The sequence below is a fragment of the Pongo abelii genome, chromosome 20 (genome assembly GCF_028885655.2).
Source record: "Pongo abelii isolate AG06213 chromosome 20, NHGRI_mPonAbe1-v2.0_pri, whole genome shotgun sequence".
In the NCBI taxonomy this organism is placed as follows: domain Eukaryota; kingdom Metazoa; phylum Chordata; class Mammalia; order Primates; family Hominidae; genus Pongo; species Pongo abelii.
In genome coordinates this window covers 34807030-34825587 of record NC_072005.2, presented here as the reverse complement: position 1 = coordinate 34825587, position 18558 = coordinate 34807030, and the positions used below count along the sequence as shown (strand labels likewise).

Genomic DNA, 18558 nt, shown 5'->3' with positions numbered 1-18558 from the left:
GGGTGAGGTGGGACACAAGACTGAGCATGGCTCCCTCCTTGGCATCAAGGCTGTTTGGATGTGTTTGTGAATGACAGGTCTGCCATCCATTTTCCGTGCCCAGAGTGGGACATAGAGTGCCTGGAGCAGAACCACTCTCATAAGAGCTTCACCTGGAGAGTGAGGGACACAGGTTTTCTGACCTCCCAGCTGAAGGCCCACCTTCTGGGCACCCCAAAGGAGACTTGGAGAGAGACTGGAGGTTCTTTCTGAGATGTGTCTACACAGTTCCTGGCCTGTTCAGGAGCTGGCAAGGGTTAGGGGGTGACAGAGACCTCAGAGGCCACTGTACTTCTATCCCAGGGGTGCTGCTGTCAGCCCTGCTGGGATCCAGGCAAGCTGTGCTTTCTAGATGGAAGTGGACATCAACCCCTCCAGGGAAGGCAGAGTGACCCACATGGGCATTAACATATGGCCCCATGGCTGGTGGGTGCCCAAGGTCCTATCTGCTGGGATGGCACTGGGCACTGTTCCATCAGCATTGAGCTGACCTGAGGACCTCCATATCTTCTGGGAAGAAGGGCACTGTCTGGCTCACCTTCCCTGGATGAGATGTCCTGGAGCATCTTCACTCTCTCATTCAGCCTCCATGGCCAGCACAGAGACTGGAGATCGGACTGGCTATGGCAGACAGTCAGGTCATCTGTGGCTGGGCCTGGGACTCAGGCTGAAGGCCAAGGGAAGAGGGAGATTCAAGCAGGTGTGCGCTCATGACCTTGGTCTCATTATCATTTTGTGAGCACAACCAAGTTCACTCTCAAAGTTCTCTTTCACACGGTCTTGACCAAAGTCTTTAACCAACTACTGGTTCTACTTGGCATTCAAGGCCCTCCATAACCTGGCTTCCAACTGCCAACCTTTTAGCTTTATCTGCCCATCCCCTCCTCTCCAGCTAGTGCAACTAATGACCAGGGTGATAATAATGAACATATATGTGCAGCAATTTCCATACCAAGCTCCCTCTGAGGTCAGAGAGATTATCCTGTTCATTTTACAGATGACTCAGAGATGGTAAGTCACTTGCCTAAAATCACACAGCCAGTAAGTGGTGGAGGCACAACCTACTTCTGGACTTCTGCCTTTCAAATTCTCCAGGAATATCCTAGAGGTACGTCCCAGCCTGTAATGCACACCTTTCCTTGCTGGGGCCCAAGGGGAGGGGGAAGAAGGATGTTCTCTTCACCAACAAGCATCAGTTAAGCCAATGGCTCTGTAAGTCAATAGGAACTCTCCCTGAGCACTGCCTGTATGCTGAACAGAGATGGCTAACTCCTCGAAGAGTCACGCTCCCCTTGCACTGTGAAGAGATGAGGCCCGAAAGCAGCCGCCATGCCAAGGACTACATTTCCCAGTGGGCCCTACGTCCATGTTGGACCATGTGACTGAGTTCTGGCCTATGGAAGAGAGTAGAAGTAATATTTACCACTTCTAGACCTAGCCCTTAAAAAACACCTTGCCATTTTTCTAAACCAGCTTTTCTCTGAGAGAGTTAAGCGCTGCCAGAATGATCTGAGTGGCTATTTTCTCAGTCTCCCAAGAATGATACATACTCAGGGCCGTCCTAAATGCATATGAAACAAGTTGATTCATTACACACAATGCACGCCTGAGAGCATTAGGGCTTCATTCTCTTAGGGCAGTGAGCTGACAAGGACTGCTTCTGTCTCTCCTCCCTGGTCTTCTGGCTCTATGTCATGCCCAGAGTGACTTTGGAAGCCTCCTGCTGAGGCTGGTACTCTCAGCCTGGGTCCCTGGATGACTGCATGGAACAGAGCCACCACATGCCCCGGGGCACTCCAGGGCAGGACTAGATATGAACGAGGAATATTAAATTTGAATTGTGTCAAGCCACTGGCCTTTTGGGGTTTATTTGTCACAGCACCTAGTGATATCTTAGTGCAGAGGGTGGAAAGTTCCCAGCTGGGCTGTGGAGGCCCTCTGCAGGTCCCTACCTTCCCCAATAGCCTGAGGGACAGTCTTGTGAGGCCCTGTGTGGCATCCAAGAGGGATGAGGCCTTCGGATCAAGCCAATAGCCTGAGGCGCACTGAGGAGGCTGCTACAGTGGATAGAGCTGAATGAGAAGCAGAACCGAACTGATGTGGCAGGCAGACTGCAGGCTCAACTGTCGGAGGGCTGGAGAGTTAGCCAGGGAGGCAGGATGAGATGGTGACACTAAGGACATGAAGACCTGCCCCCGCGGATTCTGCAGGTAGTCCAGGAGCCTGCAGGCAGACCACTCTTTGAGAACTACCACCGTAGGAGTGTGACAATGTGCTCTGTCACATCTGGGAGGTTTCACATGCACCTGTACCCAAAGCCAGGCTCGCAGGGCCATGTGGCCAGGAGAGATGCTCCCTGTGGGCTCTGAGGCCCAGCTTGGAGCAGGGGGAGAGAGTGGGGGATGCCTTGGGAGGAGGGGCACACTGGGCAAGCCTTTCTACCCTCCATAACCGCCCCCCACCGCCCCCACCCCTGCCTCTGCCAATGGCTCCTACCGCCCCAGAGCTGCCTACCAGGGGGTAGTCAAGCCATCATTTTCTCCTCCTTCTGCCTTCCCACATCCTGCCCCCACCCCCAATCCCTTCTCCCAGCCTCTCAGCTCCCTAAGAAAGCAAGCCTTCCCCTCTGGGTGCCTTCCTAACAGTGGCTTAGGGCTCAGTCCTTACTGCCCCCACCCAAAGCCAAAGAGAGGGGATCTGTGATTTACAGCAGAGTGCAGAGCTGGTGCCTAGGGCCATCTTGCATTTAGCCAAAGAGAGCGTAGGTTACACAGCCAGGCCCCTCCACGCCCTTGGACAAAGTCTGTTCAATCGAGCACACAAAATAGAAACCAACGCAACTCAAGTTTTAACCGCCTCCCGCTCTCCACCAGGTGCCAGTGCCCCCATCTGGCGATAGCTCATTTCCACCACCGGTGCTGGCAGAGTACTGGCCCCTTGCCGCCATCGGAGCTCAGCCCTCAGGGTCCAGTTCTCCAAACCCAAAAGAGGTCGCCTCCCCACACTACAGCCTCCAGCGTACCCTGAGGTCGCTGGCAGGGCAGCCCCCTCCCCCATTCATAAATGGACATCATAAACGCTTCCAGAGGCCAGGAGTAAAGACAGAAACCGCGGGAAGAGAGCCCTAGGGGAGTGCGCTCCCGACCTTAGTAGGAAGGAGTATGCATATGCAAATGCGCCGAGGGCGCGGGTCCCGGGTCCGGAGACCCCCGGGTCGTCCCTGCGCAGCCCTAGCCCTGCGCCATCCCCGCGCGTGCGCCCCCTCTCCGCGCGCCCTTACCCGAGCCGTGCCTCTGGCGCAGCAGGACCGCCTGTCCCGATGGCGGCGACGCTGACGAGGCAGCAGCAGCTGCCGCGATTGTGGTGGTGGGCGTGTGGGCCGCGGAGGTTGCCGCGGCCTCGGGGACTGCGGGATCGATGGCGGCGGGAGGATTCCCGGGCGGCGGGCTCTTGTCGCCGCGGCCGGGCTCGGAGGTGGTGCGGCTAGCGGCGCCCGCGTTGTTGGCGTTGGCGGAGCTGGCTGGGCCGTGGCGACGCGGGCCGCTGCTCTGGATGTGGGACACTGCCTCGGCGGCCTGCATGTTGGGCGGCGCGAAGCGCGAGAGCACACGCAGCAGTGCCTGGGCCTTGTGCTCCTGCGTGTCGTCGTCGCTGTAGTCCGACACGCGGCACTCGTACACGCCCTCGTCCTGCAGCCGCACGGCAGACAGCCGAAGCCGGTGTGAGATGTCATTGCCCTGGACGCGCACGGTCTGCAAGAGAGCAGGGTTAGAGGCCGGGCTGGGCAGCTCCCAAACTTGCTCTTCTGGCCGCCCTGGCCGTCGCGCCCCCTCGTCCGCGCACCCCAACACTTCCCGGATCCTGGTTTGCCCACCACCACGATCCGGCTTCCCTTTCACCCGCGTCTACCCCGTGGCATAGGGCTTCCAACTCTGCGTGGACGCCGGGCAGCCAGCTCTTTGGACTGTGTCCCCACGTCCCCATCATGTTAACCAAACGCCCGCCTTGCATCTGCCCCGCCCATACAAACGAACACTGTTTGTCTTCCCGTAGCTGGCGCTTTAGAAGGGCAGAGCCCACCTCTCCTTCCTCCCGCACCTTCAGGAAACCCCAGGCTGGATACCTTGTTCCCTAACTGCCCCACGTCTTTCCCGCCCCGACGCGCTCCAACCGACAGTCCCGCCCCAGCAGGCCCTCCACACCTCCCGGAGCACGGAGGGCCTGCCTGAATCGCGTCCTAAGGAAAGCTACCCTGTCACCGGACCCCGCCCTTTACAGCTAACACTCCGCTTTCCCAAGAAGGCAAGCAACGCTGAGGCTGCTGCCCGGCTCCCTGGCCACCTGCTACCAAACCGCCTTTCCGCGGGATCTCCAGAAGCCCCCCACCGAAGTGCTCTTCCCCTGCGCCCCAGTGGGGACTTGGGGAAGTACTGCTCTATGGCTCTCAACAAACACCCAGGGAGCCCTCACCTCTGAACCCAGCCCACGAGGAGGCTTCGTCATCTCCAGGCCTTTCTACGCTCCAGCTGGGAAGCTTGGGCGCATCTCCTCCCAGAGTTACCAACCCCATGACCCGGGCCCCTCGCAGCCCGGCACAACCACCCCCTACCCCGTCCCCTGCAAGCCTGCAACACCCCGCACCCAGACCCGCAATCCAGGCGGAGGATAAACGGTTGCAGCGGAGGGCGCAGAGCGGATGTTCAGGGCGGGGCAGAGGGGGCGGGAAGCTGGCGCCACGGTCGCGGCGAGGGCGAGCAGCCGCGCGCTCCCGGTGTTGGGAGGAATGCCCGCAGAGCTGAGGCTGGCAGGCGCGAGAGGGCCTAAGTGCGCAGACCGGACCAAGGGGAGTTTTACAGGTCAGCGCCGAGCCGAATAAGGGGACTCAAGCCTTGGACCCTTGATTTACACAAAAGAGAACCAGACCCTGCAACTGGCGACAGATGGCGCCCGGACACGCCGAGCAGCCACCAATGCAAGGCTGCGATCGCGGCCCTACTTGCGCGGCCCCACATGCGCGGCCGCCGCAGCTTGCTAAGGGGAGGGAGCTGCGGAACGCGAGGCGGCCAGAAGGGGTCTCCCGCGGCCCTCGCTGGGCTCCACACTTACGCTGATTTTCGTTGCATCCTTATTTGTTACCTAAAACGCAAAGAGGGAGAGAGAGAGAGACATGAGGCTCGCGGCCTGCTGGCTGGGGGAACTCGGATCCGCCTTTAGGCAAGGGCACCCTCTTCCGGCAGGCTAGGACCGAAACCGCCCGGGGGGTGGGGGTTGAGGGCACGAAGGACGTCCGGCTTTCCAGGAGTTTCCCAGGAGGAAGCGGGCTTTGAAGCTAGCATGGTGCCTGACCAACGGGTGGCTGCCCTGGTGCACACCTGCCGGCTGAACTGGGGAGACTGGATGGACACCAGGGTGGGAAGGAAAGCCCCTCTCCTTCCCTCTGGGCATCCTTAGGCCCTGCCGCGTGGCTCAAAATCCTCCCCCAGCTCACTGGGAACCGTGAAGAACTGGAGGGAGGGGCGCTGTGTCTGGACAGGACCCAGCGGGAAGCTCAGTGGCAGTAACTCTGGGTGGGACCCTGGGAGAATGTAGGTGTGTGTGTGCACGCATGCACACTAGAGTGTGTAAGAGAGTGTGGGTTTTGAGGCAGACAGGCAGCGTGGGCCTGTTTTCGGCTACAGAGAAGTGGCCCCTCTGTGCCCCTGAGGGCTGGAGGTCCTGCCGGCTTCTGGTACTCGGTTTTCTGCTGGCCTCTGGAACGCAGCCGTGGGAGCCCTGGGGTCCTCAAAGTGGCAGAGGGCGGGGAGAGCCTGATGGGACCAAGGGGGCTTCCTTCACTACCCAGCACCCATCAGAGGGCCGCAGCCAGCAAGCACAAGCAAGCGACCTGGCTGAGGTGTGGCTCTTTAGGGGCTGGGCGTGAATGGAGTTCTGGGAGGTGGCGGGAACAGCGATGCTGTCAAAATAATTGACAGGTTTGGGGGTAACCACTGCTGACTTTGAAGATGCTTTGGGATGCGAAGGCGGAAGATGGGCTGCGCCACAGGGCGGCGCCCTGCGCGAGTGAAGCCGGCTGCTTCCCTCCCCGGGTTAGCCCTCGCCGCCCCGGGCGCGAGCCGGGCGCGCGCCGGGACCGCGTGGGCGGCGGGTTACCTTGCTCCGGGCGCCCGGCACGCTGAGCGCCAGCTCGTGCAGCAGCTCCCGGGGTGGCTCCTTGAGGTACCACCACTGAATCTCCAGCGAATACGAGGTGGCTCCGCTGGCCCGGAACGCGCAGGGCATTTCGATGTCGTCTCCCTCCCGTACTGTCACATCTTTGGGGACTTCTGTGAATGTAGCTGGGGGTGGGGAGAGAGAGAGGCGTGACCAGCTGTAGGGCGGGGGCCTGGGGCAACCCAAAAGCGAGTCAGTCTCTGGCTCGCTGGCCTTGTGCCCCCCACCCCGCAGCTGCTCCGTGGCGCACGGCCGGAGGGGCTAGCAAAGTTAGGGGAAACGGCTGCAGGGCCGAGGCAGGGACCGGCCATCGGCTGCCTGCTGCTTCCCTCCGGATGGGGCAGGGCGGCAGGGGCGACTCGTGCTTCTCCCCGGCGCCTGGCCGCACCGCCAGAGCCTGGCTGGGGCGCGCCAACTCCCGCTCCCCGCAGGCATCCTTTCCGCAGCCGGGGCCCCGGCGGGACTGGGAACGACTCGGGCGCGGCGCTGCTGCTGCGGCGACCCTTCGCCGTTCGTTTCCCCCTACCCCTCCGGGCCCGGGCTGCACAGCGGGATTGCAGGAGACCGCGAAGCTTCCCGGTTCGTTCTCTTTCTTCTTCTCGGTGGCGGCCCCAGCAAAGACCCCCCCGAGCCCACCGCGGCAGCAAAGTTCCCGCGCTCACCGTCGGCCACGAAGAGCAGCAGGGCATGCAGCAGCAGAGGCGGCAGGTATCCGAGGGCACCGAGCCGGTTCCGCTGTTCCATCTCCCGCGGGGGGCGCGGTGGCGGCGGGGGCCCGGGAGCTGAGAGGCGGCGGCCGCGTGGGCTCGGATCGGCTCCGGCTTGGGCTAGGACGCCTCCGAGCCTGCCATGGCCCCGCGCGGCGCCCCCTCCCCTGGCCGCCGGCGGCCGCCAATCAGCCCCGCTCCCTCGCCGGCTTGCCCGGTGCGGCTCCGGCGGGGGGCGCTGCGCGGGGTGTGCGGGAGACGCGGTCCCACCGGGAGGCTGCTGGCGATCGGTCCAGTGCCTCTCTCTGTCCGGTCGTCCACAGGACGGTGGGGATCCGCGGTTCAGTCTCTGCCCGGCGAGCCGGGCAGGGGCTGGGCCGCGCCGGGACCCATCCCTGGCCGAGGGAGTGCGCGCCACGGAGCCGCGAGCTTCTGCCTCCCTGTCTCCTTCTGGTTCTGCTCCCGACTGCCACCTCCTTCGGCTCCCGCCGCCGCCCCCGCCGGTTCCTCCGCGGCTCTTTCCTCAGGGCGAGTGGGCGCTCAGCCGCGGCGCGCAGACCTGGCGTCCGACCCAGCGCAGCGCGGGGAGAGCGGGTCCGGCGTGGCGGACCCGGAGCCGGAGAGAGGCGGGGAGAGGGGGAGGGGAGGGGAAGGGAGGGGGCGGTCAGTGGCTGGGCGCCAAGCCGCCTCCACTGCTGCATCGCCCCCGCCCTCCCCTCTCCTGCCACAGCCCGCCCCGCCCCCTCCCCAGAGCGCGCCCCCTCTCTCCTCGGGGGTCGCTCGGAGGGACCACTGTCTTTCTGGTTGGAGTACAGCCCCGCCCCGCACCCGCTTGGGTTGGGAGTCCTCCCACCCAAACTCTCCCTGGCTTCTTCCCAGTCTCCACTGCTCGAGACGGCCGCTCATCCCTGCTCCCCGTGTGTCCCGCGGTCCTCTCTGCAGCTCCCAGCCCTCAATTCCTTACCCCAGTTTGGGCAACCAGCTGCCCCGCTGTTTGGCCCAGGCCTGGGCCATGACGTGTGGGTGGGCGCCCGGGGCCGCGAGAAGGGCAGAACGCTGTGCCCAGCCGGAGACTAGGCTGGGTGGCGTCGGCAGCGCCGGGAGTCTGCAGTGCGCGAGGGAGAAGTGAGCGCACAGCGCCCAGCGAGCAAGTGCCTGTGGCGCGGAGAGCGCACACGCTTGCCAGCCGGCAGCGGCCGTGAGTGACGGCAGGGGCGGCGGGGGTGGGGTGGGGAGCGCCGGGCACGACTCAGGGCCCGGGAGGTTTCCGGGAGGGGGCGGGGTTCCTGCCCCTGGATCGCGGGTCCCTGCGTCTCCACGCGCTCTTCGCGGGTCGTGGCCCCTTCTTTTCCCGGTGCAAAGCGAGATGCCGAGGCGGCAGGAGGCCGGAACCCATCCCCCGCCTGCTCTGGCGTACTCGGCATCCCGGTACCTCCCCCAGCCTTCACCCGGAGCCTGCCCCCTCCCCAGCCATCTGAGGGAGCGCGGTCTGGTCCCCGAAGGCAAATGCGGGGTGGACATGTGGTTCGGACGCAGCGCGTAGTCATAGTCATAGGGGCGAGTCCTAAGGCTCGCCTTGGGTCTCTCCTCTCTCCTTCCCCCGGGAGTCCCCAACTAGTGCATTTCGGCACCTCTGCCCTTACCCCGGCCCCTACGCCTCAGCTCTGACCTCAGGTTGGGGTGGGGCAGCCCGGTGGATTCACGTGCCTGCGTCCCCGGCTACCAGCCTCCCGGAGGCACCACCAGAGGATTCCCTGGGAGCCAAGGAGAAGGAAACCCAGAGGGAAAACACTTTCCAGCAGCCACCCTGGTCCAGGCGGCCAGCGCAGCACAGCTCAGAGGGGAGGAGCTGCAGGCCCTCTCCAAGGCTGTCCTCGCCAGCGGGTGCCCCGGGCCAGCCCTTCGTGCCTCCAGTGCCTGCCTTTCAGTTTCCTCGTCTATGGCCCAGGAGTCACTCCCACCCCCTGGCTCACTGTGGCTCATCTATCAAGCCGTTGCTTTCTAAGGTCTCCTGCTGGGGGCAGAGGGAAGAAGGGGGTCCTGTAGGACTTCCCTCCTTTCCCTCAAGTTCCTCCCTAGGGGCTCCACAGAGGCAGTTGCCAGCTCCTTCTGTCATGGCAGGAGCTTTTCCTAGGAAATCCCATGTGCCCTTAGAAATCACTTTGGACCCCCGAATGTAAGACCCTGCCAGGCCCCATTGCTGTCCTCAGCTTCTGAAGGGAGAGGGCAGACTTGCACCGCTCTATGCAGATTCAGGACCACGGTGGCGTTCCAGGAAAGCAGGCTCATTTGGGGACTGATTCCAAGCAGGGTTCTGAAGAAAGAGCTAGCCCACTGCAGAGTGGCCCACCTGGAGAGGCAGCAGTCTTCTTTCCTGATGCCAGATACAAGCAGAGGCTAATGCTAGAGACCAGCGATGCCCGTGGGAGAATCCCTGTAGCTAGAGGGAATTATCTGGAAGTAATTTATCCCTGTACCGCCTTGTGGGGTTGGGTGTTTCTTGCCCACTGCATGAGTTGGTATTGCTCTAAGAGTGACAGATACATGTTTTCACATGCTTTCCATGTACTAGACACTTTCCAGGCATCAGTTCTCAACATGACAAAGAGATCCTTCTCAGGGAAATCAGATCCCTCTTCCACTGCTGAAAAACCCCGCAGTGGCTTCCATTTCACTGGGCATAAACACCAGTGGCCTTGCAGTGGCTGCCAAGGTCAAGCCATCTGCCTTTCTGCTTCCTGCTCACCCTTTTCCTTCATCTCCTCATCTTTTCTGTCTTCTGCATAGCTCACACTCCCCTAGCCGCACTGTTCTCCTTCCTACAATGCAGGACACTGGGCATGCTTCTACCCCAGGGCCCTTGCACCAGTCGTGCCATCTGGTTGACACGCTTCTCCCACAGATACCTGCTTGGCTAACTCCGTGTGCTCTGGTTTTTGTCAAGCAGTCACCTTCTCCATGAGGCTCACCTGGACCACCATATTTAACACTGCAGTCTACACTGCCTCTCCTCCCACCACCCAGCACTCCCAGGCCCTCACTCTGCTTCCTTTATTTTTTCCATTTCACCAGCCATCTTCCAACACATGGGACCACATCCTTATTTATTGAGTGTCTTGTTGCAGGTGTCTAAGACTCTGCCTGCCTTGTTCACTGATGTATCTCTAGCGCCTAGAACAGGGTCGGGCACAGAGTAGGAGCTCAGTAAATACTTGTGGAATGAATGAATGAGCTCATTTTATCTCAATCACAACTCCAGGGGTAGACATTGTGATTTCACCCCATTTTATGGATGAAGCTCAGAAGCTTATGGAACTTGCCCAAGGTCACATAGTTAGTAAGTAGCCGAGTGACGCATCAACCCAAAGCCTGTCTTACTCTGGGGTCCTGGATCTTAACCAAAACACTAAGCTCTTCCCTACTCCAGGTGAGCCTCTGGTCCTGATGCCTCGAGTTGGTGTGGAGAGCAAGCAAGGCCCTGCCCCTGACTGATGGTAGAAAGGAGCAGCCTGAGCTAGACTTGTAGTCTCTTTCCTGTCTGTTCAGCTTGGTCTATCTGTTTTCTGCCCTGCCTTGTAGACTGTGATGACAGCAGCTGACCCATCTTCACTGTGGCTTTTTTTTTTTGACAGGGTCTTGTTCTGTTGTCCAGGCTGGAGTGCAGTGGCATGATCTTAGCTCACTGCACCTCAACATCCTGAGCTCAAGCACCTCAGCCTCCAGAGTTATCATGCTGACACCAGGAGGATTAGCCCACCATGCGTTGCTAATATATATTTTTTTTGTAGAGATGGGGTGTTGCTATGTTGCCTAGGCTGGTCTTGAACCCCTGGGCTCAAGCGATCCTTCTGTCTCAGCCTTCCAAGTAGCTAGGACTACAGGCATGCACCACCACACTTGGCTAATTTTGTGTTTAAAATTTTTGTAGAGGTGAGGTCTTGCTCTGTTGCCCAGGTTGGTCTTGAACCCCTGGGCTCAAGCCATCTTCCTGTTTCAGCCTTCTAAGTAGCTGAGACTACAGGCATGCACAACCATACCCAGCTAATTTTTTAAATGTTTTTTTGTAGAGATGGGGTCTTGCTGTTGCCCAGGCTGGTCTTGAATGCCTGGGCTCAAGCGATCCTTCTGCCTCAGCCTTCCAAGTGGCTAGGACTATAGCCATGCCCCACTACACCTGGCTAATTTTGTTTAAATTTTTTTGTAGAAGTGAGGTCTTGCTGTGTTTCCCAGGTTGGTCTTGAACCCCTGGGCTCAAGCCATCTTCCTGTCTCAGCCTTCTAAGTAGCTAGGACTACAGGCATGCACCACCATACCCAGCTAATGTTTTATTTTTAATATTTTTTGTAGAGATGGGGTCTTGCTCTGTTGTGCAGGCTGGTCTGAAACTCCTGGCCTCAAACAGTCCTCCTGCCTCTGCCTCCCAAAGCACAGGGATTATAGGAGTGAGCCACTACACTGGCTTTCTCTGTGTCTTTAACTCCCAGCTGGGCCTGCCCATAGTTAGAGCCTAGTAAATGTTCGGACTGGGAACCCTGCTAGGAGCATTGGGGAAGGGGCACTTTGCCTCCCTTTTGCTGTGGGTTTTCTGTGGGCAGGGCAGGGATTTTGTCTCTTCGACTAGCCCTTTGGCTAGTTGGAGGATTAGTGAGCTAAGAACAGACTGCGGCTCCTGCCAGTCAGAGGGCACTGGGTTCCTTCTCTGCCAGTCTCTGCCAAGCCTGGCTTCCCGCTCCCTGCAGGGGAGCCAGTTCCTTCTCACTATGTCCTGGTGGGATGTGGTCTCTCAGTTGGAGACTCTAAAGAAGGTGGCTGGGATGGAACATGCGTGTCACTTCTCCCAAAGGGACACTAAGCTCTGCGGACACAGCCATTCAGCTCTACCTACTGTGGTATCTCTCCGGCTCCTACAAAGATGACCTGTTTGCAGTGAATTGTGGTTATGTGAAGCGATGGACTTGAGAGTATTTCATGATCACTTTGTTTCTAGTCCTGATTAGTCATCAATGGGAATTAACACGGTTTTCCCCTCCCTCCATCCACAGCTATAAAATGCCTGTGGGGTTGCTGTGCACAGGGACCTGGAGGCAGATCCTTTTGTAATGTGGTTGATGGGGCCATGGGTTGGCTGCCCTGCCCAGTTGGCTGTGCCCGGGGGGCTTGTGTCTGCCAGGGCCTGGCTACTGTGTGCCCAGCCTCGGGGCTCTCACTCATTACCTATTATGAGCTGTTATTATAGGGCTGTGAGCTGGGGTGCTTGTCAATACCATTTTGTGGATGGATTCACTGGACTCTCAGAGGCACTTTAAAAAGCGCTATTTAAAAAGACAGCCCAGCCTCTTGTGAAAGCACCCTTAAATTACAGCCCTAAGTGAGTGTTTTTCCTGGAACTCACTTTCCAAATTTATTAATTTTAATGCTCAGGTCCTCTTGGAGTTGGGGTTTCAGTATTCTTGTCTCGGCTGACCTTTCTTGTCCTCCCTGTACCATGTACGGCAACATTGATTTTGGGTAATGTATTTTAAGATGCAGCCCATCCATAAACTTTTCAATCAATAATCCTAGCATACTCTGTGTACCCGACAGCTTATAGGAAAATAGGAGATTTATGGGGGCTTTTATTTTTGGCCAGTTTAGTCATTCACACGCCACCAGTGTCAGGGATAATGGCCTGAAGTCCGGTCCCAGGAAGACGCCCCTCCAAGGGCACACATCAGGTCATCGAGGGGTGGAGGCCTGGCCCTGCCTGGACCCTGACGGGGACTGCTGGGTACTGCTGGAGAGGGAAGCAGTGATTGATGCCCCTAAGACGGAAGGAGGAGCAAGTAAAATGGCTCACATTTTGGGTTCCTGTGGCCCTTGCCTGCCCCACGTCCTCAGCAACTTGGAGTGCTGAGTTCCAGGAGGAGGGTAGCAGGTGCCAGCCCTTGCATTGCACAGAGACAAGAGAGGGCCCCCTGCTGTCACCACGGCCATCAGGGAGGCAGCCTGCCCTTTCCCATGTGCACTCACACTCGGCAAAGCAGGCCTGCTCGTGGTCAGCCAGGGGTTGGCCAGCAGCAGCAAGAGGACTCACAGCTGCCAGGCCCCAGCGTCTGGCCTGACATCGCTGCATCAGTGCCATCACACTGCATCTTCAGAGCCTTGGGCTGTTTGCTTCCTTGTCACAGGCAGGATCAGTTGGGTTTGGGGATGGTCTAGAGAAGGGGAACCCAATGGGAGAAACTCCAGGCAGGGCCTGTTTCACCCCAGACATTTTTCTAGCCAACATGTCCTGAAGACTGATCATTTATCTAGCACGTGTCCCACGATATGCTGGTGCAGGGGATGCTGCCATAAGCAAGACAGACGGGCTTCCTGCCCGCAGGGAATTCATATTTGCACCCAGGAGTGGGTGGGGACAGACCCCCAGAGAAGAAACAAAAACTAAGTATGATATTTCACCCAGTGCTCGGTGCACACCTGCACGTAGTGGGAATTTTGGTGGTGGGGGAAGGTCTGGGGCCGTCAGCCAAGCAGACCTGGGGAAGGAAGAGTGCTTTTGGCAGAGGACACATGAGCGCCAAGCCCATGGGAGGAGACGTGGGGGTAGAGCATGGCGTGTGAGCGAGGGGGGCTCGGTGGGATAGGAGGCAGGGCAAGGGACGCTGGGGCTTTGCAGCCACATCAAGGATTCCTGTACCTAGAAGAGCGGGTCTCAGAGCTAAACAAGACGTGGCCCTGGCTATGAGGCTCAGAGCCTCATGGGGAATCAAGCTAAGCACATAGTGATCTCAGCCCTAGCAGGGGCCACCTGAAGAGGTGAGCAGTGGGTCCTGCCTGGGGAGGCTTCCTGAGCTCCGCCTAAGTGCAGAGTAGAATCTGGCCGAGATAGGTGGGAAGGGGTTAGGGTACATCGGCATCCCAGACAAGTAGCTGCCTATGCAAGGGGGTGGAGGCAGGAGATCTGGGGACTTCGCTGGGACAAAGAGAAAATTCCAAGATAACAGGATCAGCAGCAGTGGTGTTGGGGGACAGGACAGGGTAAGGCTTTGGGCTTGGTGACAAGGAGGAGTTCTGACCCTGATGGCAGCATAGGGGGCGATGGGAGCTGGGAAACTGCCATCCCCTAGAGGTGCGGTGGCTGGGAGATGAGGGCAGAAGCCAGGTGGTTGCCACAGACCCCTCCTTATTGGGTCCTGGCTCTGAGGAGAGATCACTCAATGTGTCCTTACCTCCCACCTTCCTCTGCTGGCCACCCCCTTTGCCTGCACAGCTGGCCCCAGCAAATAGCAGTGCATCTGGTGCAGTGAAGGTGGGAGGGTTTCAGAGCGGGCCCCCGTGCCCAAGTCCTGGGGCCAGCCTGCCTTGCCCCACCCTTCCTGGTTCCTCTGCCCTCCCTGGGGTGCCAGCCTCTGTATTCTACAGGGAAAGCCCAGACGCTGTCTCTGATGAGTGTCATCAAAGCAAGATCCTGCCTCACGGCCTGGGCCATGTATGGCCAAATGGACAATTAAGTAAAAAGCAAAACAAAGCAAAGCAGAACGAAGCAGAGTGGGGTCCAGGGCTATGGAGTCTGATGGACGTTGGCTCAGATCCTGGCCTTGCCTTGGCCTTGCAGAGCCTCTTTTTTGTCATCTGTAAAATGGGTGTACTGGCATTGCTGCCTGCAGTGGGTGAATGGGAGGATTGGTTTTGAGAGCCAGTCACTGAGCACCTGGGGTGTGGCCCTAACAACAACAGTCCACATGTTGATGCATAAGCATTGCTAGCTTTGGTGTTGTGAGGATGCAGCATGGGGTATTTGAGGGCATTGCCCAGCCACTCTTGAACCCAGGTGCTTAGGAGGGGTGGTGTTACTAAGAGGAGAGGAATGGCCAAAACTTGGAGGTGACTGGTAGAGCTGAGCACCCCCAAATTGATTTTATTACAGCCTCTGTGTGTGTGTGTGTGTGTGTGTGTGTGTATTATTTAATCATTTGCCAAGACCCATGGAGAGTTTATTTTTTTATTTTTAATATTCTCAATACACTTGGGGTTTTATCTCCCACTAGATCTATTGGTTTAATTTGGTAGAGGACAGACTGTATACTTAACCAAAAATTGCTTTGACATTGTGGAGAATTAAGAGGCTGGGGCCAGACGGATCTCAGCAGATCGATCTGTTGGAGATAAACTCTGCTATTTCCCCGTGCGCTTCCTTCACCTTAATGGCAAGGCTGGTGATTAGAAATCATGGAGCCGGCTCATCATGACCAAGGGTCGGCCGGAGGGTCAGGGCTCTGGCTCTCTTGTGCTCTCCAGACCCATGGAGAAGGATCCCTGCTGGCAGGATGCCGTTTAATGGTTCCAGTGGAGATGCTATGGGGGCCTGGGGCATTTGTGGCGGCCTCCCAGTGCTGGGTCCTGCCAGCCTTGGTCCCCTGTGACTGACTAGCCTCCTGCAGGGTTGGTCTGATGTCGTCAGGGAAGCTGGAGCACACGGCAGGGAGCACGGTGCAATGGAGGCAGTGAAGGGGTAGTCAAAGCCTGGATGCAGACACTGCCACTGTCGGATCTGTGCTGAGTCTCTCCACCACACCAAGCCTTGGACCCTCTGCTCAGAGGGCACTGGGTTCCTTCCCTGCTCCCAGGGCTGGTGTGAGGTCCACCAGCAGATGCCCAGGAAGTAGCTTTGCAAATTGTCATGGGGTTCACTCAGGTCAATGTTCATGTTTCTGTGTCCCCTGAATTTCCGGATCCCGAGTGGCTCGGGAAATGCCAGTCACACTAAAGGGTGGCTTCTGATCCAAAACCCCAAGGTTCTGCATCCCTTCTCCATCTTCCTGGGCCACCATCTAGAGGCTTCTGACCAGAGCATCCCTGAGAATGGGTCCTGGGGCCAGCTGGTGACACTGTGGCCACCGGAGTTTCCTGGCTCTTGGTGGCTCACCTTTGTGCCCTAGGGGTGGCTCTGAAGGGTGGGGGAAGCAGAGGATCCTCCATCCCACTGACACTCTCCTGGGCTGAGTGGCCCCTGAAGGTCTAGGGCCTCACCTGGGGCTCCATGGTAGGGCACAGGATGTGGACTCCGTCCCACTTCACACCCCCCCGATTGCCAGCCTGGCTCGGGCCTGCACCTGCTCGCCTGCCTGTTCACACAGCTCTCCTGGCACTCTGGCCAGCTGCAGTCTCTCCTCCTCCAGGAAGCCTTCCTCCTGCTTGCTTCCTCCTAACATGTTGGACTGCCCTTGTTTTTGTCTCTACACCAAGAACTGCCTTCGTGTCTGGCTTTAAGCTCCTATTTCAGGAAGGCCCCAGACCTGCTTTCATCTCAGGCCAGCTCCTGGAGTCTGAGGCTGTACCTGGGCTTAGCAGGAGAGCGTACCGTGTTGCGATGTCTGCTGAGGGCTTGGGGGCTGGGGGAGGTGGCAGGATTCACCACCTCTAGAGTGGCTTTCTGGGTCTCCCTGAGTACTGGAGGGAGCTAACGCTTTCTTGCACTGCCCCTCGAAGGCCAGCACAGGGCTGGCTCTATGTGCATGCAGGTCTGTGCCAGAGTTGATAGGCTCTGGGAGGCCCGATGTCCGTGTGAGAGGCGGTGTGCTCGGGGAGGGGGCTGGGCCCTGGCAGGGTCTCTTTTCAGCCCACTCCCAACTTCTGCCCAGGTGGGGTTACCTGGAAAAAAGGATGCCTGCTCTGAGCCCTTCTAGGGCAGGAGCTGTGCTCTGGTCATCCTTGTACCTGCCTAGTCACCTTGCCTGGCACACAGCAGGGGTCAGTGGGTGCTGGGCTGCAGGAAGCTGAGGCCATTTCACATCTTCTCGTGGGTCCTCAGGCCCAGGCTGTTCTCTCAGAGGAACCTTGGTCTGTCCTGGTCTCATCCTAGGTGGTGGCCTCTCTGCACTGTGGGACTGTGTTAGGCACAGTACTGGGGTTTGAGGACAGTCACAAGCTCCGGATTTGACATCATCTTTGGCTTGAGGTCAGTTCATTCCCCCACTGCAGAGAGCACATGTGGCAAATGGACCGACCAGGTCCAGAGGGATGGGGTGGTCCTGCGGGGGCTGTGGCCGTCTAGGCCCCTTCTCCCCTTGGTGCTGATGTGGGGCCTGAGTGGAGCTCTCTGGTACTGCCATGACCTTCATGCCTGACTTGTCCCCTTCGAGTCCCTCCTGCTGATAGACTGGCAGCTGCCAGCACTACGCGGTTTGTGAAATGTCAGTGGTTTAATATCAATTCTGGTGGTTTTATTGCCTTTCCCCCTGTTTTCCGATGGGATTTTGATCCAATCAAAGCCAGTATAGAGTGACGGTAGATTTGTGTTCCTGTCCGAAGTTGACAAAAGGTCACCGTGCCTGGGGAGCTGAGGCTGCCTGGCCTCGTGTACATGTGGCTACTGTCCCCCCAGGCTCTGGAGGCAGGCCACGCTTCCCCAGAAGCACAGGGTCAGGTGGACACAGACTGCTCCCCCTGGGGCCTGCTGGCCAGGCCAGGGTACCTCCGGGTTTAAACTCAGCAATTACCAGCCACAGAAAGCTCTGGTTTTATTTGCAAAACATCTGTGATGCTTCAGATCTAGCTTAATTTTTCACAGTAATGTTGCAAAATGTCATTTTTCCATTTCAAAATAAAAATAAAAAGCCATATTGATTGAGATTCTCTGTCTGGGGAGAGCCCCGGCGCTGGGCCATACTGGCTTGTGCCCCCGTCCTTCTCTCTCTGGCTGGGCTCTCTGTACTCACCAGCAAGTGCCACTCACTGTCCGGCTCCTTCCAGGACCGGAGGCTGGTGAGGGGGGATAATGGGTGCAAGATTCTTTAAGTTTTGAGCTGGTCCCATGCCACTTTAGACAAGTGGTATCTAGAGGTTTTACCCAGCTTGGCGAGTCTCTAGGGAGTGCTTGTTGTGTGAACGGCCTAGTGCTGGTTTGGAGGTGGGTGGTGGGGGGCACACCTGGACGGAGGACCAGGCCTTGCTGGTCTCAGAACTCTCTCTTCTTTGCTGTGGAAGGGTTGGTCCCGTGTGATTGCAGTGGTGCCATCGGTCTACACCGTGGCTTCCAGAGCCTGTTTGGCTGGGGGATGGGCAGACAGATACTAGGGTGACCAGGCTGAGGGGACAGAGGAGCAGGGGATGAGTGACAGAGCTGGGGGAGGCCTGGTGAGAAAGGGAACGGCAAGTGCAACTGGAGAGTTGGCAGGGGCTAGAGTTCCCCCACACCTGGAGTGCACCTGGGGGATCGGTAGGGGCTAGAGTTCCCCCGCACCTGGAGTGCGCCTGGAGGGTTGGTAGAGGCTAGAGTTCCCCCACACCTGGAGTGCGCCTGGAGGGTCGGTAGGGGCATAGTTCCCCCTCACCTGCCTCCCTGTCTCTGGGCCTGGGGAGGGACCCAGAGGTTGGCCACCCCTGGGTCTCAGCCTCAAGCACCACCCTTTCCCATGACTATATGTCCCCTAACTCTTTCTTCTAGGTGCTGGGGTCCCAGCCGTGTGACCTCAGGACACAGACAGCAGGTATGCAGAGAGGATGTGTATGTGTGTGCACACACTTGTATACGGACAGTATACCCGTGTGTGGATGGCATGCCTATTGTGTGCAGACAGAGAGTGTGTGTGCAGATGGGGTGTCCCCTGTGTGTGTGTGT

At 58.5% G+C, this 18558-nt stretch overlaps 1 protein-coding gene across 3 annotated transcripts in view; it reads right to left on the bottom strand.

The window, feature by feature from the left end:
• The window catches only part of VSTM2B (V-set and transmembrane domain containing 2B), a 38565-nt gene extending 30423 nt beyond the window's left edge, over positions 1-8142 (bottom strand). Inside the window, exons 1-5 of one of the 3 annotated variants that reach the window (XM_024237638.3) lie at positions 7921-8142; positions 6912-7515; positions 6190-6374; positions 5146-5175; positions 3320-3791 (exon numbers count right to left, since the gene is read on the bottom strand). In XM_024237638.3, coding sequence (XP_024093406.3) covers positions 3320-3791; positions 5146-5175; positions 6190-6374; positions 6912-6993 — 769 coding nt within the window. In that variant the 5' untranslated portion in view covers positions 6994-7515; positions 7921-8142. The other 2 variants (XM_054538805.2, XM_054538806.2) reach the window with 2 other exon arrangements.
• Between the last annotated feature and the right edge of the window lie 10416 nt (positions 8143-18558).